This window comes from Rhipicephalus microplus, chromosome 4, assembly GCF_043290135.1.
Source record: "Rhipicephalus microplus isolate Deutch F79 chromosome 4, USDA_Rmic, whole genome shotgun sequence".
In the NCBI taxonomy this organism is placed as follows: Eukaryota; Metazoa; Arthropoda; class Arachnida; order Ixodida; family Ixodidae; genus Rhipicephalus; species Rhipicephalus microplus.
Genome location: NC_134703.1, coordinates 48889005 through 48913113, shown reverse-complemented (window position 1 = coordinate 48913113; position 24109 = coordinate 48889005). Strand labels below are relative to the sequence as shown.

The following is a 24109-nucleotide window of genomic DNA, read 5'->3' as shown; positions in this document are numbered from 1 at the left end:
ATGCCATCTTTTTCTGCTATGTAGAAACATCGTTATTGGAAGGGTTGCAGTACATGTGTTACAGATTATTCATTAAGTTAGTTCGAGCAATAGATAAACTGTCAGGATGCAAACAGTGTTTTTATACCGTCAAGCACATGCGGCACTAGCTTGTGTCGAGGCTGCGCTGTTATCGAGCTCACTTGGATAATTGATATTTTCTCGACTATGGGATTGTTGATTGATAGGTGCGTTGGAAACGAAGTACGCGCGCTAATTAATTACGTACGAAAGTCCGTCATCCCTGCGCAAGCTTTCGCTCAGGTTTTCGAGCACGTCAGTTTTGTTTGGCTGAGATGATGCAAGTGTGCAAATTACTCATTAATCATAATTTTATCACGGCGTGAACATTGTTCGAGGAAGGGCGTGAAGGTAATTTCACGAACTGCGCGTGCGGTACTATTCGATGAGAGAACACATATTATTATTGCCGCTGATGAGGCATTAGCTGCCGCTTCATTAGCTTGCTTTTGTTTTCTTTTCAACACATTTTATGGGCTTCCGCGTTCTCCTTATTTTCACTGGTTCAAAAGACTGATTAACTGTACCAGCCAACAAAGGAAACTATGTGGAGGGACATAATTTTCACCTTGTATTGAGGATGCGAAGTGCGCCATATTTATCGCAGTGTATATCAACTTACATTTTAGGAAAACTTTGCGCGATTTTACTGCATTTGCGGTCAATACCAGGAGTTGAGTTTTGATCGCATGTGTTACGTACAATTGTTCTTGTCCGTCGAATCTGCAGGCTACACTCTGCACAGAAGCAGTCACGGAAACTGAATACTGACTCAAACTACAATGTCTGATGTAAGCAAATAAGTTTTTATGCTATTTACATATTTCTTTACATCGTATCAACAAAAAATGAGAAAACCGTCTTCCTATTCAATAGGTATGTCCTTGGCTACAGTAGCAAGATCCCTGCTGTTGGTAAATGAACGCTGAAATGACAATATGGGTTCAAATTTAATTAGCAATTTCTAAGATACAACGGTCAGCAAACGCATTCGAACACTTCCAAATATGATTAACGATCTTTGCTGCCTTCACTGTTCTTAGTGAGTATTAACTGACCATGTTCTAAATGTGCGCGAGTTATCACTACATTTCTATATAGTATTCACTAACCAAGAACTTTATGCGTAAGGGTTTGGGACAACGAGTCGCGTGCGTGATAGATGGGGCTAAGTCCAAGGCTCTACTGGCTGTTGCCGCCTGTCTTACGTGACCCAGCAGATGCCTCTGGGTCAAATAATCTAATCTCCTGAGTCTATTATATTCACTCCTTACAAAAAGTGGTATAAGATACATGCTACCTTTCTGTTGATGTTTTACAGTCTGAAGTGAATACTCTATTAATATTCAACTGAATGTCACATATTTTTTCAGGTACGTAAAAATAATAAATCGAAAATATTAGTATCGCTAAATATGTCAGGACAGCCGGAAATACTGATTTGAAGTGACATGCCGAGGCTAAGTGGATTCAGTGTCCCAGTTATGGGAAGCCAGTGGCTACTAATCAGCGCACATGTTGAAGTAATGAGCATTTTATGTTGATTCGGTTATGAGAGTAGACACTAAATATTTGTATCACACATCTCTACAATACAATTTTCACGCACTTGTCTATGCACAAGGGAGAATATTAGACCTCAGACGCAGCTTACATGCGTAAATGTGCAAATATATTTGCCGAAAGGACATCGAACTCCCCAATACGCGGACTTAACTGCAGACGCCGTGTTTGTTATTTGTTAAATGTAATCGTACAGCAGCAGCTCGTCAGAGTGAGTGAACGAGGACGCAATAAGTTGCGCGTGACACTGAAATCTCTTGCACGAGTCAACAACTGTAGTCGGGGTGGTTATAAATGAGCGCCTATAGAATCGATTTTGGTCACGTTTCGTGCTTGCTATAGAACAGCTGGGTGCACACATGAGACCCTGACCTAAATTTTATGCAAATCGGTTCGATTAAGAATCCGGTGTATTGGACGGAGAAAGCCAAACTGACGAATATTGTGCAGCACAATGTCCGTGCATACAGTTTACTTCCACACTCCAATAGGGCGATAGAAACTAATAACTGTGGAGGAAGAGTTGTCCCTGAATACTGTTTATTCACTGTGGGTATCGGTCCGTCTGAGACTTCCTTTGCTTTTCATGCACTCAGGTCCAACGCGAAGGTGTAAGAGTGAAGCAGTTAAATGGTAATAATGTTTCACAAATAACGTCTCGCTTTATTAAAAGGAACGATTTCGCCGGCTAGCGTACGTGCTGGCCCCACCGTGGTGGTCTAGTGGCTAAGGTACTCGGCTGCTGACCCGCAGGTCGCGGGATCGAGTCACGGTTGCGGCGGCTGCATCTTCGATGGAGGCAGAAATGTTGTAGGCCCATGTGCTCAGATTTGGGTGCACGTTAAAGAACCCCAGGGGGTCAAAATTTCCGGAGCCCTCGACTACGGCGTCTCTCATAATCATATGGTGGTTTTGGGACATTAAACCCCACATATCAATCAGCGTACGTTCTGGCTTCTGAAAAAAAAAATAAATGATTTGACAAATCCCACGTAGCTGGGAATCCACGTTATACAAAGCATGCGGAAGAAATGTGACCGTGTTGCAATTTTTTCATAGAGCGACACGTCACGAAATGACGCGAAATTAATGTACAAATGTCGCACCCAGGCATATGTTGAAGAGTCGCAGATGTTTATATAACCAGTTGTCTGCACTTGCGCAACGATGCCAACTGGAACAGGCGTATTAGCAACACCAGAAGCTTATATTAAGCGCTGATCATCGCGAAGATGCTTGCCCTGGACACTGCTACATAAATCAACTTCAGCGCATGGCAACTAACTACATCAGAAGTTAACTCGACGTGACGGCTGTATCACAATAGTACATGTGTAATGTTTATAAAATTGGGTAGGCAGCATTGAAACAACGTTTAACGTTTCACGAAGATTAGCGTCTATTTGAAGAGCATAGTTCCGAGACCTAGGGTAGCTCGGTGGTAAAATGCTTCATTGGCACCCAGAATGCTTGGGTTCGATTCCAACTGGGACTCGTAGGGTCGACGTTACCGACGTCGGGTATTTCTTAACACTCGCGCGTCAAAATTGCCCATGTGTGTTCTCGTCGTTCCTGAGCACATATCTAGTGTCAATTACCTGTGGCACATACCCGCATACCAGCGGCACATACCCGCCCGTGGGTATGTGCCACTGTCTGGCGGGAATTGTTTGACGACGTACGCGACGAGATTGTGGCATCATTCATGTCTTTATGCGCGTCGTATTCGTCAAACCATCTTGCCCACTCATGCTAATTTTGGTTCACGCCAAGTAAATGGGGTGACCACGAAATCACCCAAACGTAAGCGGTGTGTGCTTCCACGTTATTTGGAAAAGGTCTGAAAGCTTTAAGCTTTGCAGGCATAACACGGGGCTCGCGTTATCTCATATTTTATAGTTTTCGTCGTACTTCGCGATCTATATTTCAGCTTCATCTACATTTTACATGCGTTCTAGAAGTAAAACTAAAATACAAGGCCAAGCACATGAACCAGCACGCAAAGAGCAGAGGGGATTATTGATAGGAAATTCACGATACTTTCTAAGGTGCACCGAAATCGCATCGACCTCTTCTCAGTGAACTTTCTACGCGTGCGTTTTTCATGTATTTCCCAGCCCCTGGGCCTTGATCTTTCTTTTAAAGACGATAGTCTTTCTTGGGGACCTTTGGCGCCAAAATTTTGGTCTGTCTGTCTGTCTGTCTGTCTGTCTGCCTGTCTGTCTGTCTGTCTGTCTGTTTGTTTGTTTGTTTGTTTGTTTGTTTGTTTGTCTGTGCATTTGTCTGTTTGTCCTCCTTAACGGTACTCTCAACGGCATCAACCGATTCCCCGAACGGCTGACACCATCCGCATCGCCCACCAATATTGCTCAAGGTTCAGCATTCAAACTCGTGTGATCCTCAATCAAAAAGCAGTTATTGTGCATATCTGAGGCACCATAACAACACATCAATATTCTGTATGTGTGTGTTTTACTAGAAAAGGCATACATAAGTAATTATAAGAACCGTAGCGCTCACAACGCTGCGCTGACCATGCAACGCTTGCCCGAAAGGCAAGCGTTTCTAAGGCTTTTCTAAGACGAGACGGTGGTGGCACCTACCCGTCGTCTTGCGTTCTACGCCTTATCACCTTCAAGACGGGCGCGCATGCAGCGCGCTTCGTTTTCTAAGATAACTGCCAGATAGCGCTCATGTCTCACGTGTTGCGTGACTTGATGCGCTCGTTCGCCTCCGCTCCACGCTCGAGGCACTCTAACGCAGCGCCCCCGGAATACCATTCACTGATTGTTCTGCGCAGAACAACAAATAAACGTTTTGTTCACTCTCTCCAGACGCAAGACTATCGTCTTCCGACGACATTTGCAGTGTAAATTACCGATACGGGGCCATTTTTTTTACCTGCATTTCTGTAAGTAGTTCTTCCACTTCTATGGTCAACGACTCCATACGACCTTGTGTTCGTTGCTGTTATAGGGAACCGAAACTCCTCAGACATTTTAATACCAGGACCGTGTAATCATGATTTTTATTTTTTTAGCACACCGCAAACGTTTTCACATGACAGTGCACGGCTGCTACTGCTTGATACCACATCAAAACAACAATTATATGGTTTCCATAAACGTCAACACAACACATCGATAGAGTACGCGGCTTCATGTCGGCGGAATGAGACTTACCTCAAGGCATACGACGTACACGGTATTGTCACGGAGGACCCGAGAAATATATTTCGCATTCACTCTGGCGGCCTCGCCTTTTTTTGATTGAAAAGTCTGAAGATTCCTGCGGATGTAATTGTGCCAAAGTAATGCGATAAGGAATAGGTACGTATTTTCCAGCGAGACAGAGCCATGGGCCAGGATATTGTTGTTGTATCCGCTGTTCTATTCATTCATTCATTCATTCATTCATTCATCAGTTTATTCATTCATCTGAGGGTTGGCTTCGTTCATGCTTGCGAATCAAAAATTATGAATGTATTGAAGCCTCAACTGAGAAAGAAAGAAAAACCAATAATAAAAAGGAAACTTCAACACAGTTGTTTCTTACGAAGGTAATGTTACAATTTTTGTTTGGTGGTGGAGGTGAACTTTTTATTCCACCCAAAAAAAAAAAGGGGGGGGGGGCAATACCAACACTGGTTGCGGATCCCCGTCGACCTCCTTTAGACGGCACAACCAGTTTTGTTTTGTGTCCCAGTGATGGTTGTGGAGGGACTTCTTTTCTGAAGTGCCTCCACAAAATACCTTGAGAATGTTTACTCTTCATTTTATTAGCTTATATTTGTTTACGTAGCTGCGGTAAGGACTCCTTGTCTGTCCCTGCAAGTCAGGGAAACATATTAGAAGGATGCCCTTCATGCAGTTGTGACGTGGTCGCAGGGGAAGAATAGCTGTGGCCGACAATCCAGAAACAGGACAAGAGGAATGGAAAGTCCAACAACGAGTCTCATCCCCCGCCCTCTTCCCGTAGCAGGACTTCGACTGTTGTGCACTTAGTCCGTGCGGGCACGCTATCGTACCGTCATCGTGTTCAGCAGATCTCCCTACTGCGCTGTCTTTCATTGGGCGCTCTTGTAGTGGGCCGCGGAGAGCAGGTGCGCGTCGTTAGAAAGAGCAGCTTACGGTCACGCGACCGACTCTTCAAGGCGTCCAAGTTGCCTCGCTGGAAACTCTGCTCCCCTGGACGCTTATTCATCGGCTGCGTCTAGCTCGGCAGCTCTAAGTTCCGTGGTCACGCGATGCCAATACTGGTGGTTTACCACTCCGTTTTCATAGATCACAGGCCTAAAGTACTGTCACGAATGAACAGTTAACCATCAACCAATACCTATAGCTTGCCATCACAATTTATGGATACTTATATGAATCGACCTGACGTTCAGTTTCTTAGTATCGCTATTATACTTAATTCTTAATTTACGCATTCTGCATTTCGTCCTGTTATGCACTACCAGTCACACTATCTATCTATCTATCTATCTATCTATCTATCTATCTATCTATCTATCTATCTATCTATCTATCTATCTATCTATCTATCTATCTATCTATCTATCTATCTATCTATCTATCTATCTATCTATCTATGCATGTGATATTATTATTATTATTATTATTATTATTATCATCACCGTACCATGCCGAACTAATACCCCGCCTTTCTACAATGAAGAATGACCCAACCAGATTTGGGGGGGGGGGGAGGGCTTGCTTGATTTTTTTACGGTTATCTAGATGGCGCTGGGATAGCCACAACATACATGTCCACCCATGTTCCCAAATGAATGCTTTTTTTTATTTTCTCTTTTTATTCCCCCTAGTAACTGTAAAGCTCGACAACTGACTTGTAGTTCTTTCTGTGATTTTTGGGATTCTTACACAAGCGACTCTAGTCTTGAAGAAAAAGTGGCCGCCAGAGATAAGGGGGAGAGGGGGCTTGCTTGGTCATGGTTATTCACGCTTATTTCAGATATCCCGAAAAAAGGAGTGGGGTGCTTGCTCGGTATTCTACTGTATTATTTTTACTACTACTACTACTACTACTACTACTATTACTACTACTACTACTATTACTGCTGCTGCTGCTGCTGCTCAGCTGCCGCCGCCGCCGCCACCATTTATTCTCTGGAGACTGGTCTGGGGAAGAATCTGAATGCACGTGCGTATGCAGAGAATTTGGTTGAAAAGTTCGCAAGCATGAATGAGATATACACTTTAACGTTCTTTATGCCATTCCAGTAATTACATATGTTTCCTTAAGGAATCGGTATATTTTCCAGATATTTTCTGTATATTTTCGTGAGACTCATACTGAAACATATAAAATTGTTGGAATGACATAAAAAATGTTGCAGTAGTGACATGACAATTTTTAAACTGAGTCTATATCCCGAATGGGCTGGCAACCTAAAGAGACGAAATTCCGAGTGCTACGCGAATGTGTTCTACGGACTATAACGCAGGGCGTTGGGATTCCGTGGGAGACAGGGTGAAACAATGTCGAGTCGCACTTAATTCGGGTGCTTCTGGCATGTTTGTCGTGCTCTCTACTTGGTTGCGTGTAAGTGCCATCCCAGTGGAATGTCGAGGTGATTTGGAAAGTCGTTCGCCAGATTTCGTGGAATGCGAGCCCAACTAACGATTCGTTGCTGCTCTCTGCTTGTTTGTTCAAGGACGTTTCGGTCTAAATAGGCGCACAGTGTAGGTAATCACGGCATTCCCACAAAAGGTCCTTGCGTCTTGCACTCTACGTCATTGCTGCAATGAGGCCGAGTACATTTGGCCTTTTTTTTTCAGCGTCATTGGCCGTAGCCAATTCACCGGATTGCTTGTCATTGTCGTGGGACGAACTTTTCACGGCTTTCGATATTGGCAGTGGGGTCAGAAAATTTGCGCGTGTGTGTATACTTCGGGGCCTGTGTTTATACGGCGGCACACGACTTGGAGATACAAGCATGCAGACACGCACATTCACAAGGTATGGGAAATGTTTCGGTGTAGTTAACTGGCAACGTACAGTGAATAGTTGTCGGTTATCTATTCTATTCATATTGGTTATGACATTACCTTCCTCGTCCTTAATGCATACATCCGATTTAACAGCGAAAGCGTTTATGAGAAGACAACACAGATAGGGTCAAGAGTTAATGGGTATCTCAGTAAACTGCGATTCGCTGATGACATTTTATGAGTAACTCAGCAGACGAATTACAGCTCATTATTACTGAACTGGACACGGAAAGAAGCAGAGAATGTCTGCAAATTAATATGCACAAAACTGAAGTGACGTGCAACAGTGTCGGCAGAAAACAGCACTTTTCGATAGGTTAAGATACGCTCGACGTCGTAAAAGAATATATATATACTTAGGACAGGTAGTACCTGAGGAGCCGAATCATGAAAGTGAAATAATTAGAAGAATAAGGATGGGGTGCATCACATTCAGCAAGCATTCTCATATCATGAATGGGAATCTACCACTAACCCTCAAGAGGAAGGTGTAAAACAGCTGCATTTTGCCGGTACTTACCTACGGTGTGGAAACCTGGAGGCTCACAAAAAAGGTTCAGCTTAAATTGAGGACTACGCAGCGAGCGATGGAAAGAAAAATGGTAGGTGTAACCTTAAGAGACAAGAAGAGAGCAGAGTGGATTAGGGAACAAACCGGCGTCAAGGATATCATAGCTGAAATCAAGAACAAGAAATGGACATGGGTCGGGCACGTAGCACGTAAACAAAATAACCGCTGCTCTATAAGGGTAACTGACTGGATTCCCAGAGAAGGCAAGCGCACAAAGGGGAGTCAGAAAGTTAGGTGGGTTGGTGAGATTAAAAATGTTCGCAGATGGGGCGTGGCAGAAGAAAGCACAGGATCGGGCTGATTGGTGGGTCGTGGGAGAGGCTTCTGCCCTGTAGTGGGCGTAGTGAGGCTGAGGATGATGGTGTCTGTTATCTTCTTGGACAGCACTGGTAATTATAAATGGAACTTCACGCTTTTGTTACAATTCAGGACTGCAGTACACTAAAAAGACTTTTGCGTTGTTCGGTGTACGTCACCAAGTTGGGACATTTCGAGAGAGGCCACCAAGGTCTTTCAACAATGATAACAAACAGGCGATTGTAACAAAACAAAAAAAGTTTTATATACAGATTTTTTACATGTTAGTGTTTACAGTTACAATGATAAATATGCGTGAACGCTTGCAGAGAATACAACACCGCTGACACAATCATGGCAAACACAATTAGTCAGCTTACAATGAACCTCTGTGTGGAGGACAATCTTTTACCGATTCTCGTTAAAAACATGCACAACTGATAAAATTTGTGGTTATTTATACACCTATTTGAGAAATACGACGCTCCGAAAGATAAAACACCTACTTGCAATGAAACATATTCATGAGCATGTCAATAGTGGTGAGTCTTTTCTTTTTCATGTGTGAACAACAGCACGCTGCAATGTCTAGCGTATTTCTTCCAGTGTTATGAGTTATTTCTTCCAGTGTTATGAGTTTTTTTAATTCTTTTATTGTAACTTTGGTGCCTATCGGAAAAACAGTTTGTTACGGGCTCACCTCAGCGACTGCTGCTCGCGTACTAACGGTCAGAGCAAAAAGCTGCAATTGACAGTTTCTTATCTAAAGAGGCCGCTACGTGCGCTTACACGGAGTAGCCACAGCGTGCTCCCTCTGGCGGTTGGTACTACTTCAAAAGTTTGGTTTCTTCAACACACCTCGTATCTGCGACGCAACTATTAGTCGGAATATGTAATAGCATTGAGCCCTCATTTTAGACATCTTGTGGGGCTATGATTTGAATATAGGCTGAACTACATAAGAAACACAATATTTTAAGGACTTCAAAGTTGAAGATAACTCACGGAAATCATTCGCAGCACACAAAAAAAAACAATCTTTCTCAAATTGAACAATTGTATTAGGTTCTGCCAGTATTGCAGGTTCCTTGTACATTGAAAATTCCTTTATATTTTTAAATCACGACTCTTAATTCATTAAAATCATTCTATTTTTATGTTTCAATTATCCTCATGTTTCCTCAAACTGTTCAGCGTCAGTATAAAACGTGGAATATAAAATAAATGATCTCACAAGAAATTCTAAAGTGAATATGTGGAACGAGACTAGGTGATAAAACTTGTTATGACAAAAAAGGCAGCATGAATAAGTTGCAATGAAGCTGGCGAATGTGCATATCATCAGCCCTAATTTTTTTTTCTCAGAGGTGTGTCCCAGAGGAAGCATTCTGAATGCACAGTTTAGCACTTTTACTACTTACCCTTAACTCAAAAATGCATCGCGCATGCTACCAGTCACATTTGCATAAATGTCGGCATGTGTTCTAAAACCAAGATAACTAAGCAAACAAGGGCTAAGGGAAGTTTTAGTTTTCAGTTTTACTATTCTGGGCACGCTCACCTCCTGAACAGAAGACTGATTGTAAAAACACCTATTTATTTATTTATTTTTTCACTTCGCAGTGCCACACAGTTTAATAGTCCTTTGTTTAGCATAAGGTACCACTATGTTCAAATGTAAAATAATTGCTACACACTTACCATCCTACCATCCAATCATCACTTGTGGTAAGTTCGGTTTCCTAGTTGAAAAATTCAGTTTAGCTTCATCAGCCTATACAGTCGATGCGGGCATTAACGCCCACCAGACGAAAGGAGAACCGCGCGTTTTCATCGTGACGTAATCAAGCAACTCTGTCGTTCCAAATGAATATTATCTCTATAGGAAGAAATCACTGTATATATATACACTTTGCGGGCTCTGTTGAAATGTATGGGTTCCAGTTTTCAGGCATGCCATGACGGTTCTGAAGCACGCGGGTATTTTGTAATTTGAGTAGTTTTATGTACATTGTTTTTCGGGGATATACACATTTTGTTCGCAGTTGTCACTCCTCGGTTCGTCGTTAACTACGTCACTGATGACGCCAATCGAAGGCACTGTCTTATTTACAGTATTTTTTTGCATGCCCCATAAAATCGTGTAAATGATGTTAAGCACGCCAGAACAAGCGTAAATACTGTCTTGAGAAAGATGGGAAACAGAAGCGGTGGAAGGGCATTCAACAAACACACGAATTTGATCCTGAGTGAAGGCTCTTTCACGAAGCCGTTGGCAGATGCGTCAGAAGGAGTAGCGTAGCCGAGCTTTGGATGATGAAAGTCGGTAACGTCAAAGGCGGCGAGTCGTTGGAATCAGCGACTGCGAAAGAGACGAAAAGTAAGGGCGTAGTTATGAGTTGGATTCTGGCGCTAATATGGAATGAATTGTGGCATATAGTTCACGAGAAAATGACACCGAAGAAACTTCAAACTGTCACAAGCGTTTGTGGCCGTTTGCCGTTTATTTTTGTGCGCTCTTTTTCTGTTGCGCTATGTGACAAGCCATTCTACGATAACAGGTACTCGGCTGCTGAGCCGCAGGTCGCGGTATTGAATCTCGGCTGCAGCGGCAGCATTTCCGATGAAGGCGGAAATGCTGTAGGCCCGTGTGCCTAGATTTGGGTGCGCGTTAAAGAACCCCAGCTGGTCTAAATTTTTGGAGTCCTCCACTACAGCGTCTCTCATAATCATATGGTGGTTTTTGGACGTTAAACCCCACATATCAATCAATTCTACGATAACAACCTAACAAACCCACATTGGTACTCCCTGTCATGAAAGTTATATGTATATTCGAATTCAAGAATAATACAACCATAAAACTTTTCGGAGAACAATAACTCGCATTGTCTAATGATAAGAAGGCTGCAGAACGTCGTCGCCGACGGCAGTAGTAATAAATGTGCCAGCTATCAGAAAACAGAAACTTAGCTGCGTCTACTTCACTATGCATTTGAAGGATCAATAGCAAGCCATGTCAGAACATGCAACCATTTCAAGTTATATCAATTGAAAATTGTTCTCCCGTGCTTACTAGCCTTATAAGCTAAAAGGTCTTCTCTACGGTATTTGACAAACCATGGCTGATCCGTAACATCAATTTACCGTGTTCGATTATGTTAATTTGTTATAAAGTAGCGCTCAGAACCGGCCGACCGAGAAGGATCGAAGTAGAATTCTTACATTATTCATGAGCATAACTCATGTTCTTGCCTTGAAATATTGATGGTTCACTTGCCGAAACTACGCTCTGTGCGTCTAGTACAAGCGTGCATCGTAGTTCGAGGAAGCATGTCGTGCTTGCTCTTCAAGAATGACTAACGTATGCATATATAAAAAAAAAGCGGTGCACTCGAAAAAAAAAGCTCACTTTTTCATTCAGCACCGGACTGTGCCACGTGTGGTTTGTACACCCATTATTTCTAAACAGTTGTTATTTTTCAAACACCATAATCAATTCACTCGTGAAGCCCCGCCGCGGTGGTCTAGTGGCTATAGTACTCGGCTGCTGACCCGCAGGGCGCGGGTTCGAATCCCGGCTGCGGCGGCTGCATTTCCGATGGAGGCGGAAATGTTGTAGGCCCGTGTGCTCAGATTTGGGTGCACGTTAAAGAACCCCAGGTGGTCTAAATTTCCAGAGCCCTCCACTACGGCATCTCTCATAAGCATATAGTGGTTTTGGGACGTTAAACTCCACATATCTATCTAATTCACTCGTGAAGTTTCTGCAGTATTTCATGTTATCAAGTCACACGATTTGTGTGTCAGCCAAACGTCAGTGACATTGCCCAAGAAAAAAGTTTTTCTTTTATTGACGAGCGTACCACTTATTTATAGGCTCATGTTTTCGTTGAATAAACTTTCAGTTGTGAGTGCAGCGCTGTGCATATTCCCTCTCTACTTTGTCTTCGTTTTTTCAGTGCGCTGTTTTCTTCAAATATGAATATGTCAGTGTTTCTAGTGCATTACGTAATATAATATTTTTGTGTACATCTGCCTGACATAAATTGTGTTTTATACTCTTCATGTATCATTACAGAATATCTGCTGTCGCGCGTTCTCGCTTTTAAGTGCAAGTGTATCTATTGTGTAATTGGTTGTATATGTATTTCTTGTGTATCTTGTTTGCCCTCCTGCAATAGTCTCCTTTGGGACTGCCAGTATGTAAAAATAAATAAATAAATAACTAAATAAATAAATAAAATAATAAATAAATAAATAAAATAAAAATACACACTGACTCGCCCAACTTGCCACTTAGTAACTAGTCGTCTACCCGCGACCGTAATAATATTTAATACCCATGAGGAGCTGGTACGTGGGGCCAATCAGCAGCCAAATGAAATCGAGGAGAGACAGTCTGACTACTTGGCTAAAAGATACACTGAGAGGCAGCGTTAAGACAACGGGAACTACACCCCCCACAGCAGCTGACAGCGGCATCGGTTATTGACTGCTGATCTCGGTTAAGATTTCTGGCCAGATGGGCCTTACTTTAGTGGGAGCGAATCGTAACAACGCTTTTGAACAGAGATTCAGTTGCACATTCAAGATTCTCATGTGGGCAGAGCACTCTACTATAAGCACCGCTCTCTCTACACCCTCTTTCTTGCCCCTGTTTTCTCACCCCCAGTGCTACAAAGTAGTATACCGAATGCCAATATCTGGTTAACTTCCCGGCCTTCCTCTTCTCTCTCGCTCTTATAAACTTAACGAATAGATTGAGCGCCCAAACCTAGGATAAATAAATGAAAGCACGAGTAGAATAAGAAGTTCAGTCCATAACTAAATAAGGAAGGCCCCTTTATGATGATACTTATTTGAACGAAATGTCACGTCGTTTTTTTTCATGCTTGCTTTTTTATGTTTACCTTCTTGGTTTTTCCGAACAAATTATCGGTCGGAAGTTAGCACCTGTCCTTGTTTTTTTTTTACTTTGCACAGTGTATGCACTATTATTTCCGTTTTAAGGCAAAAATTTAATGAGAACTTAGAAACAATGATGCTAAGCGATCACTTGGTATCATTATTTGTTATTTCTCATTAAATCGTGTCTAACAAAGAAAGACGAACCCTTAAAGTTCCTCATCTTTCTTTCTTTCTTTCTTTCTTTCTTTCTTTCCATCTTTCTTTCTTTCTATCTTTCTTTCTTTCTATCTTTCTTTCTTTCTTTCTTTCTTTCTTTCTATCTTTCTTTCTTTCTTTATTTAGGGCGTGTAACAATTGCCTTGCATTGTGCCACTGGTTTTTATGGACGTTGTGCATTAACTATGCATCAATCAAGAACGCCCTGTTTGAACAATCAACTGAGCAGTTCACCGGCGCCATAGTGTCCAGGCCTGTGGAGCCCCGACGAACGATGGCTGCTTCCGAGAACAAACTCCCTTTCGGAGTACGAATCGCCGCTCGCGCCACCGGCGGCCGACGACGTGGACGTCGAGGCGGACGAGCCCCTGCCGGCTCCGGGCAGCACAGCCATGCACTTGATGCGCATCTCGTCGTGCACGAAGTGGCTCGGACGCACCGTGAAGCGCAGTCCCAGCGACGTCACCTGACGACCAGATTCGTGGCGCTGGATCGGGTAGTGAACCAGGTACCGGTTCGACACCTGCGCAGTCGGGACCGTGGTCGTAAGTCAACGTTTATACACTCTATAAAATAAAAAGCAGCATGAGTGCCTCCTTTCGGGTAGTCTTGTTTAGTAGAACATATGACTCTCCTTGATGAGTTACGTTAACTCTCTTGCAAGTCACACGACTCTCAGAAGGGAGTATTATTGACCCCTAAAAGAGTTGACGTGCTTCTTGACAGAGAAAAAATATACGTGGCAAGTCGGAACTCTCGAAAGAGAGTCGAAAGACTTTCTTTTCTCAGAATGTAGAAGACGATGAACAAAACTTCCAAAGCGACCTTGATCGCATTCCCACAGGGTGGTATGTCCGATAGAACTAGAATCGGCGTATCTATAAGAGCGCAAAGTGTTTTCGTCTTGTTTCATATTTTCCGCTTATTTGTTAGAGAAAACTCTTCGTCAGTACCTGTTTATGCATGCTTGTCGTATTCGCATCAGCAATTTCGGGATTATTGTGAACATTTTCCCACTTTTGCTTCGCTGTTTATTTATTTTTGATGTTTAGGAGGAAGAAGAACAACAAGAGAGAAAGAAAGGAGGTTAACCAGGCAGACGCCCGCTTGGCTTCCCTACACTGGTGGAAAGTGAAAGGGGAGTTTAAAGATGAAAAAGACAAAGGAGAGAGAAGGGAGAGAGAAGAAAAATGAGCAAATGGGCTGGCGCGTACGCAGTGGTGGCACAATATAAAAGTCAAAGGCGTTCACATATATGCCTGACATCACACGTAGTACTACTGTCCCATGCACTTAGTTATTTAAACATTTTGGCTTAAATTCGACCAAGAGTGCATAAACATAACACTTAACATAACAATGTGTCTTCCGTCAAAGCTCCGCACGTCTGTACTAGTACGTGCTCTGCTATAAATTACTTGCGCACCCTCGCAGAGAACACCGACGGGCAGTGGCAATGCGTTTCTCCGGTGAGCGCCCTACCCCTGTCAGCATGCCGTATAGTCAGCATACATCTAAGTGTTCTATGATGTACGTGAAGAACCATGCATTAACTTGTGACACGCTTCCTAATGTTTGCTGGATGGGAGTTAGGCGTTCAAATTGGGTCGTACCGCGCCGGCCTCCATCACTGAACTAACCGGCAGTGGAAACTTTAAATAGAAATGGGTTCACCCGCCTCTTTGTCATTGAGATGCCATTGCAGTTCTATGGGTCGTCCGTATCGAGAGTAGCTGCAGGTCACGTTCACCAAGTCGCCAACGTGGTAGCTCGTCTGGCCTCCCGTGATCGAGGGCTTGTCATCTTCGGAGCCTGGAGGAAGCAAGACGCGAGAGTGAAGTGGTATACAGCAAAACGTGGCAGGAATTCCTTTTTCGACTGTAATGTCAAGCATCGTTATAAGTAATTGACTCGATAGCCATCGAAAGGCATTGTTATTGAGAATTCAACGTCATTACTCTGTCGCTATGGTTTTGTCAAAGAGTTTTGAAACGTTTTTCTAGTTTGTTTAGTTGTTTAGTTTAGTTTGATTAGTTTGATTAGTTGTTTATGTATAATTCCGTGGTTAGAAATGAAGCATTCGGGCGTTTTTGAGCAGTAGGGGACATTCGCCTGTTGTAAATGCATGCCATTTTGTATTAAAATTCGCAGCTTCACCGTTCTGGATATGAGCACGTTAAGATAAGACACACCGCCTTTCGCTGTACTCATTTCACTGTACAACAAAATGGCAGCCGCAGTGATGCCAGAGCATACTCCCAATTATTCAGTGCCGTCAAGGTGAAGGGTCAGTGACGAGGCCACTGTGGCTTTGTATTTTAGCTTCAGTAGGAGGGACAAGATGTCTGCAATTTTTAGGGCGAAGCTCCTCTTAGTCTAACATTGTCACTTGGCCCCGCCGCGGTGGTCTAGTGGCTAAGGTACTCGGCTGCTGACCCGCAGGGCGCGGGTTCGAATCCCGGCTGCGGCGGCTGCATTTCTGATGGAGGCGGAAATGTTGTAGGCCCGTGTGCTCAGATTTGGGTGCACGTTAAAGAACCCCAGGTGGTCAAAATTTTCGGAGCCCTCCACTACGGCGTCTCTCATAATCATATCGTGGTTTTGGGACGTTAAACCCCACAAATCAATCAAACATTGTCACTTGTCACACGTAACCGAAAAAAGAAGAGACGAGAAAGAAAACAAGGCAAAAGAAATAAATGCCCATTTTTCGTCTCATTTCTTAGATGTCGTTACTCTGCCGCTACTCCTCGTAGTGCCACTACTCTCCGATTTGCTGCTTCGCGCGCTTTGCTTGAGTGCGCAGGGAACGAGTGCCTCTCTTAGTCCCCGTGATAGTCTCCGTACGTGGCGGATCATTGGTGGGGCATGGATGAAGCAGAGCGGCGGCCGCGTTTAAGACGCTTGCGCTCGCCTTCCTTGGCTTGCGTCCCGTCGGTGTTACCCACGCGCCATCTGCATTCTCGAACATGATCGGATGTGTGGACGCATGCACGGACGAATGGACACATGGACGGATGGACGCTTCACCCCACTCATCATCATTAACTTCGTGGATATGTTCGTTTCTGTGTTCTTGAGATGGATGAGGGGTATGAACTCTTAATGATATTCACCGGAGATATTAGCGTGGTTTATTGCTTGGTCTCTGTTCTTGATCGTCTCCAGTAATGTAAACCAAGAATATAAAGGAAAATGGTGAAAAATTCAAATAGCATACTGCATCCAGCAACATTAACATTTTTCATGAAGTCTGTCTTTTCTCGGCGCTAACTGGAAGGCGTAGTTAGAGCCGTCAGTGTTGGTATTCGCAACACTTTTCATTTTTGCCCCTAAATAAGCTCCTAGCCAGCTCACCATCAACATATAGAGAAGTATGGCTTAGCACAACGTATTACCCCAACATAAGCACTGAAGCTGAAGCGCCAAACCTGTGCCCACAACTTGCTGAAGTAGAAAATGAATTGATTGATTGATTGATTGATTGATTCATTGATTGATTGATTTATAATTGCGTCCCTTTACATGCAAGTACCGGGTATACCAGAATGAACGCACTTTAGTTTATTTAAAATGTACTACAAGCGTAAATTGGCACTCAGCGTAATTGACCATAATGTCGAAATGAATGCACCTGGCTCTTCACTTGAAAAAAAATTAATCGAAATGTCAAAGCTTATCATTGTATCATTATTGCAAACTGAATAGCTTACACCGGCTGATGACAGGAACAGTGTCGCTCCCGAAGTATTCCCCACTGGATATGTGCATTTCGAAAGCAGCATACATAGATGTCGCCTCTGCGCTTCGTTTCTTGCTTACTTGTTTTTGCATTTGCCCTCTCAAGTTGCACTTGCACTTACCGAGGTGTGCTAACGAAGTTTTAGTACAACCTTTTAGCAGAGCCAGGCTCAAAAATCTGCCCTGGAAAGTATTTTAGCTCACTAAGATATCTACAAAAGAAAGAAGGCACAAGAACACAGTTACGTAAAAACTAACCCACCCCTCCCCCGTATCGTTCAATTTAAAAGAGATTTCTCGCGCATTCTGAAAAATACAGGCACTTAAACAATCCACTTACGCGTGCTTTTAGCGTCCTGCGCAGCAACGATCTCTTCGCTAGATAGCGAGTATGCCTCGGACACAGTGGCCGTACATTTCAGTTTCATGATGCCGTAGGTGAAGTGGCGTGGTTCGGCCGTGAAGGTCATCCCCAAGGACGAATGGTACAGCTGGTCTTCGTCGCGGAGAATGGGATGCACTTTCTCGAAAGATGGAGCAACCTGAAGGCGAAACACAGCAAAGTAGAACGGGTCAACTGCCACAATGACAAAAGTATAGCCATTAAAATGTCATCATACAGCACGCCCATACGTGTATCTCTGTACTTAAATACTCTTTCTTGAAACGTAGTCAAGCTGATAGTGACGGAACAGATTTTATTAGATTTTTGAAACTGTATTTGTATAGATAGATGCATCTCCGGAGAGACATATTTGTCATATAGTTAAACATACACGGTGCCCTTACCAAAGACATACTAACCACGCCTAGTTATCTCTTTCATGCGTGTGATTGATGTATACCTACACCTATTGCTATAGCCCGAAAAACTTTTATTTTCCTGGTGGTATCTATATCGCCCGTGAATCGAGACACTAACCTGTTCACCGTTGATGTACCATGCCAGCACAGCTGGCGGCTTCGACGCACCAGCTCGGCAGGTAACATTCACAGCATCCCCGAACCGGTAGTGTGGTTTCGTGCCACGAATTTCGGGGCCCTTTTTTGGCAAAACTGCGCACGGAACACCAAGACACTAGATCGGTTAACCAGTAGGTGCTGACAAAAGCATAAAGTACATTTAACGTGACATCTTTAATATATATTGGACTCTTCTATTTATTATTTCACAGTTTCACTTGGATACGCGAAAACTCTACTAAGGTCAATTATAACTTAGTTCTACAGGTTACAACAGAACGAACATGACACTGTGTTGTTGCGCAAAGAACGTTTTACGGGAGCTTGGTGTATTTAATCAGGCGAGAAATGGTTCAAAGCTATCAACTCAAGGCAAGATAAAGCAGCTGTAACAATGATATTAAGTGTCTATTGTATTGTTGTCCTGCGAGTAAACAAAAGCTAGCTATCACTACAGCTTAAAATGCAGTAGAGTGCATGATAATATGCGCTCCGGTGATTTTTTTTTCTTTTCTAAGACACCTAGAAAAGGCAAACGCAAACAGCTAGATTGACGTTGAGGCGTCTTTCTGTAATTACCTCGTGCTTATAAACTCTTCCGCACATTTAGCACGCTATTTCTCTTGTCACTAAATTTGAATCATAGTAACGCCTTCATAGAATATACATGGTTGACAAGTGACGTAAAGAATGCAGCTTGTGAATAAAACTGGGACTCCACGATGACGACGTTGATGACAAACAAGTTGCGTCTATGTGTAAACGACATGGTATAAGCCTCTCTCTGTGAATAATGAAATATTTTGCATGTTATGTTTTGATGACATTGGAACCATAACATTCCCGCATGATTCATGGTACTCCAGCACAGCGCTTTCACTGACGTCAGTGAGAACCTTTTATTCAGAGGTGGCGTATATAGCTGCACGCTTTCTGAAATTACCGACACGCTCTTTTCAAGTTAGAGCAAGTTATATCTCAAATGGCGCCCGCGTGAGCTCCCCCGTTAATGTAGACACCCTTGGGGCACGTTCGCAAACATCAAAGCAGAGGCGAAAAAGAAAAAAAAAAACGCAGAATCGGGGAAATGGTCTCCTTGCCGATATGCATTTCTGACGTTTTCGCGCGTGCGTCGAAAAGACGGGGATCGGTCGTATAAGGGCGGAAAGAAGGGGTTGCGCTATACTTGAAACTTGAAAACTAATGACGCTAGGCCACACTCGCGATCACCGCGACTGCGGTGGCACTTAATGCTCACTTTAGCTAAGAACGTTATAAGCCCTCCACTGATCGCTTCCTCAAGAAATCTCAAGTGTATGAAAGAGAAAAGCAAAAGCAGAGAGCGCCCCGCACTGCTCGGTTAGGAGCGGAGAACGCGGGGCTGCCTTCTTTTAATAGAAGCTCAGAGGGAGGTGTATGTGACAGCGAGGGATCCGACCGTAAAAGTTATGAGTGACAGTTGGAGCCTCGCACAAGATCACCTTCTTGTCTAAACGTGTAGGGAGAGTTTCCGCCCGCGGAAGTCGTTTATAGAAACTAGATCTCTCACATCAGCCGTGCCTATTTTATCAGTCGTTCCCAACGTGTTTATGAACTCGGCAAGCCGGAACGATGTGTGTGTTGCCAAGCGACGGCAACAAACTCTAACTCTTCAGAAAGCGCAGGCTTCCGTAGATGGGGTGAGGGGTATAAGAAGGGGGGAACCTCACATTGATCTATTTGGAGCAAAAGTGCGCCGAATGAGTGCAAACTTTGGGTGGAACCCTCGCCCACACTGAGTGAATTCGTTAGTTCGTTGTGTGTGGGGGGGGGGGGGGTAAACAACAAGAGGGAAGGCAGGGAGGTTAACCAGGCACATGCCCGGTTTGCTACCCTACGCTGGGGGAATAGGAAGGGGGCATAAAGATGAGAGAGAGAGGAAAGAGAAGAGACAGAAAGAGAGAGAGGGAAAAAAAGGAGGATTGTCAGTCAATCGGCTGGCGCGTATGCAGCGGTGGCACTACACAAAAGTTAAAGGTGGTCACATAGGCCTGTAGTCCTCAAAAAGCACAAGACAGCTTTGACTGCTTTTTGAGCCGACGAAAGGCGATGACGGTGTTCCAGTAGCATCTGCACAGAGAGTGGCCGATCGTCCAATTGTCGCAATGCGTCCGAAAGCTTTTGTCTTTCAGAGGCAAATCGAGGGCAATGACATATCAGATGGTCGATGTCTTCTTTGGTGCAGCAGACGTCGCATTCCGCATTGTCGGTCAATCCGATGAGGGTTCTATATGCTTTTGTGAAGGCGACCCCCAAACATAGGCGACAAAAAAGTGAAGCTTCACGTCGACGAAGTCCGGATGGAGGTCGAAGTTCCAGTCGAGGGTTTATTTGGTATAGTCTCGTATGTCTTATGCTTGGGGTGTTCCACTCCTGCAGACTCAGACTACGTGCCAGGTGACGAAGTTGATTTGCAGCGTCAGTTCTTGACAAAGGAATCGGAAGGGTGTGTTCTTCTTGGTGCGATGTACGAGCCACGTTGTCTGCGGAATCATTGCCACTGATCCCACAATGGCCAGGAAGCCACTGAAACTTGACCTCGTGGCCTGTTTCTGTGACGTGGTGAACAAGCTTGACAACTTCGTAAGTTAATTGTTCATGGCAACCTCGTCGAAGGACTGACTGCATGCTCTGTAGGGCTGGTTTTGAGTCGGAAAACACAGCCACATTACTAGGTCTTTGGGATTTGATGTACTCTATGGCGCCACGCAATGCCGCAAGTTCTGCCGCTGTTGATGTAGTGGCATGTGACAGTTTGATTCGCAGAGTGATTCCTCTAGCTGGAATCACCACCGCACCACCAGAACCAGACGCTGTGGTTGAACCATCGGTGTATATGTGCACGTGGTTGTTGTACATTTTGTGCAGATGGCTCAAGCTCAATTGTTTTAGGGCTGATGAAGGCAAATTTGATTTTTTCTGTATTCCTGGAATTGAAACACGTACTTGTGTCAGGCACCACGGAGGATACACCAGTTCTCAGTTTGATTCACAGAGTGATTCCTCTAGCTGGAATCACCACCGCACCACCAGAACCAGACGCTGTGGTTGAACCATCGGTGTATATGTGCACGTGGTTGTTGTACATTTTGTGCAGATGGCTCAAGCTCAATTGTTTTAGGGCTGATGAATGCAAATTTGATTTTTTCTGTATTCCTGGAATTGAAACACGTACTTGTGTCAGGCACCACGAAGGCTACACCAGTTTCTCAGCAGGCGTAAAACCTGACGTAAACGACGCAGGATGAGCGCAGACAATTGCACTAAATTTCGTGCGGGGCCTCTCAGTAGCGAGGGTTGCCAAGTGGTGGGAAGGATTCCTAGCATGTTGCCTGAGGTACGTACGCATCGTTTCAATGGTGATGTGCGTCATGATCGAGTAGTCCTGTGCAATGGCAATTGTTTCAGCTGTCAATGCGCAGCGGGGTAAACCAAGGCATATTCTAAGCGCTTGGGCTTGAATATTTTGGATTGTGCACAGGTTCGTTTTGCATGTGTTAGATATAACAGGTAGGCTATACCGCAGGAATCCAGTAAATAATACCTTGTACAGCTGTAACATAGACTCGACAGACCTTCCCCAACTTTTCCCAGAAAGAAACCTGAATAAGTGGCAAATGGCAGTCAGCCGCTTTTTCACGTAGTTTACGTGGGGTGTCCAAGACAGGTTTCGGTCGATTACGATTCCCAAGAACCTGTGACTCCGGCTGCATGACACCAACTGTCCGTTAATTGATATGCCGTAAGCGGACATTGGTTTTCTGGTGAAGGCCACGACTGCACACTTCTCACTTGCGATTTCAAGCCCTTGTTTGCGTAAGTGGTACGATGTCACTGATGCTGCCTTCTGAAGTCGAGCGCGAAGTTGAAGTCGAGTCACACCTGATGTCCACACACAGATGTCATCAGCATAAATGGAAAGTCGTACACTGCTTGGTTGCTTGCCAACTAGTTCAATGAGTGTTAGGTTGAACAGCGTCGGGCTTAGCACTCCGCCTTGCGGGACTCCTCGGCTGCAGTAATACTCGGGTGTCGGGCCATTCTCTGTCTGCACGTGAAATGATCTATTCTGTAGGTAGCTCTGAACCCACGTATATATCCTGCCACCGAGTCCCACTCCTTCTAGAGCGCTGAGAATGGCTTCGTGGGTGACATTGTCGTAGGCCCCTTTAACGTCAAGAAATAGAGCAGCACATAACCGCTTGCAGGCCTTCTGGTGTTCTACATATGTCAACAAGTCAACTACATTGTCAATTGACGAGCGGCCTCGTCTGAACCCGGACATGGCATCTGGATATATTCCGTAGAATTCTAAGTACCATTCCAGACGCGTTAAAATCATCCTTTCCATAACTTTTCCCACACAGCTCGCGAGGGCAATCGGGCGGTAAGAGGAAATGTCCAAGGGTGACTTGCCGGCTTTGAGAAGTGGAATCAGGCGACTTGACTTTCATTCCTGTGGAACCATGCCAGTTTGCCAGGAGTCGTTGTACAGCTGCAAGAGTGCCTGCCGAGCTTGATCTCCTAGGTGACACAGAGCACGGTAAGTAATGCCGTCAGGTCCTGGCGCTGAAGAACGTCTACACAAAGCAAGCGCAGCCTTTAGTTCGTCCATTGAAAACGAAATCTCCATTCGGGGATCACGTGAGGATACAGAAAAGTCGGGCGTCTTTGTCCCAGTTGAATTTGAGCCGCAGGCAATCCTTCGACAGAAGGAATCTGCGACATCAATCTCTTCGCAGCGTAAGTGAAGTGCCAGAGATTTTAATGGGTAGCGCTGAGTAATGGTTGTACGAAGACCCCGGACAGTTCTCCAGATTAGTGACAGAGGCTTTCTGGGATCCAAAGACTCGCAAAAAGATACCCATCGTTGCTTGGCCAACTTGTCCATGTGACGCTGTATTTTCTTTTGTGTGCGTCTGGCCACTCTCAGATCATCAAGTGACCTCGTGCGTCTATAACGTCGTTCTGCACGACGACGAATCGCTCGGAGTTTCTCGAGATCAATGTCCATATCAGTGCGAGATGAGCTCACCGGAAGCGAACGCGTCGTTGACTGTAGGGCACTCTTTATTGCGTCCTCTAGGTTGAAAGGTGAGGCGCCAACATAGTCTTCCATTATTAACTTGTATTTTTGCCAATCGGTGCACTGCACGGCTCTGGAAGACTTGAGACTTGGAAAGCCGTCAATCTTCAGGTATGTTGGGATGTGGTCACTACCCCTTGTTTCCAAATCCGAAAACCAGTGCACTCTGCGTGTGAACGAGCGTGAGACGAAAGTGAGGTCCAGGCAACTGCTATAGGCCGATCCGCGCAGATAAGTAGGGCTGCCATCATTCACGAGGATAAGGTCACATTCAGAAGCGAAAGACACTAACTGTCTACCTCTAGTGTTGACCCTGGAGCTTCCCCATAAGTAGTGGTGGGCATTCAAATCACCAGTTATCACCCATGGCTGGAAAGTTGAATTCAAAATTCCGCGCAAGCGCTCTCGGTCTAGACGACTTGATGGATGTAAGTAGGCTCCGATGATGGTGAATGTGGTCTTCTTGTTTTTTACTGTTAGGCAAATGTACTGGTTTTCTTCGTCAGGGGGTACAGGGTGATGAACATAAGTTAAGTCGCGCCGTATGAACACAACGACCTTGCTGCGTTCTCCATGGGTACAAGACATAAAGCACTCATATCCAGACAGTCTCATCTAGGCTGACAGGTTCGGTTCACATATCAC

At 44.4% G+C, this 24109-nt stretch overlaps 1 protein-coding gene across 1 annotated transcript in view; it reads right to left on the bottom strand.

Moving 5' to 3' along the window:
- Positions 1-8748: 8748 nt before the first annotated feature.
- LOC119172642 (uncharacterized) overlaps positions 8749-24109 on the bottom strand; it is a 73125-nt gene continuing 57764 nt past the window's right edge. Inside the window, exons 4-8 of the mRNA XM_075892706.1 lie at positions 18299-18432; positions 17717-17918; positions 15314-15447; positions 13870-14158; positions 8749-10870 (exon numbers count right to left, since the gene is read on the bottom strand). Coding sequence (XP_075748821.1) covers positions 10770-10870; positions 13870-14158; positions 15314-15447; positions 17717-17918; positions 18299-18432 — 860 coding nt within the window. The 3' untranslated portion in view covers positions 8749-10769. The remainder of the gene's footprint in view (positions 10871-13869; positions 14159-15313; positions 15448-17716; positions 17919-18298; positions 18433-24109) is intronic.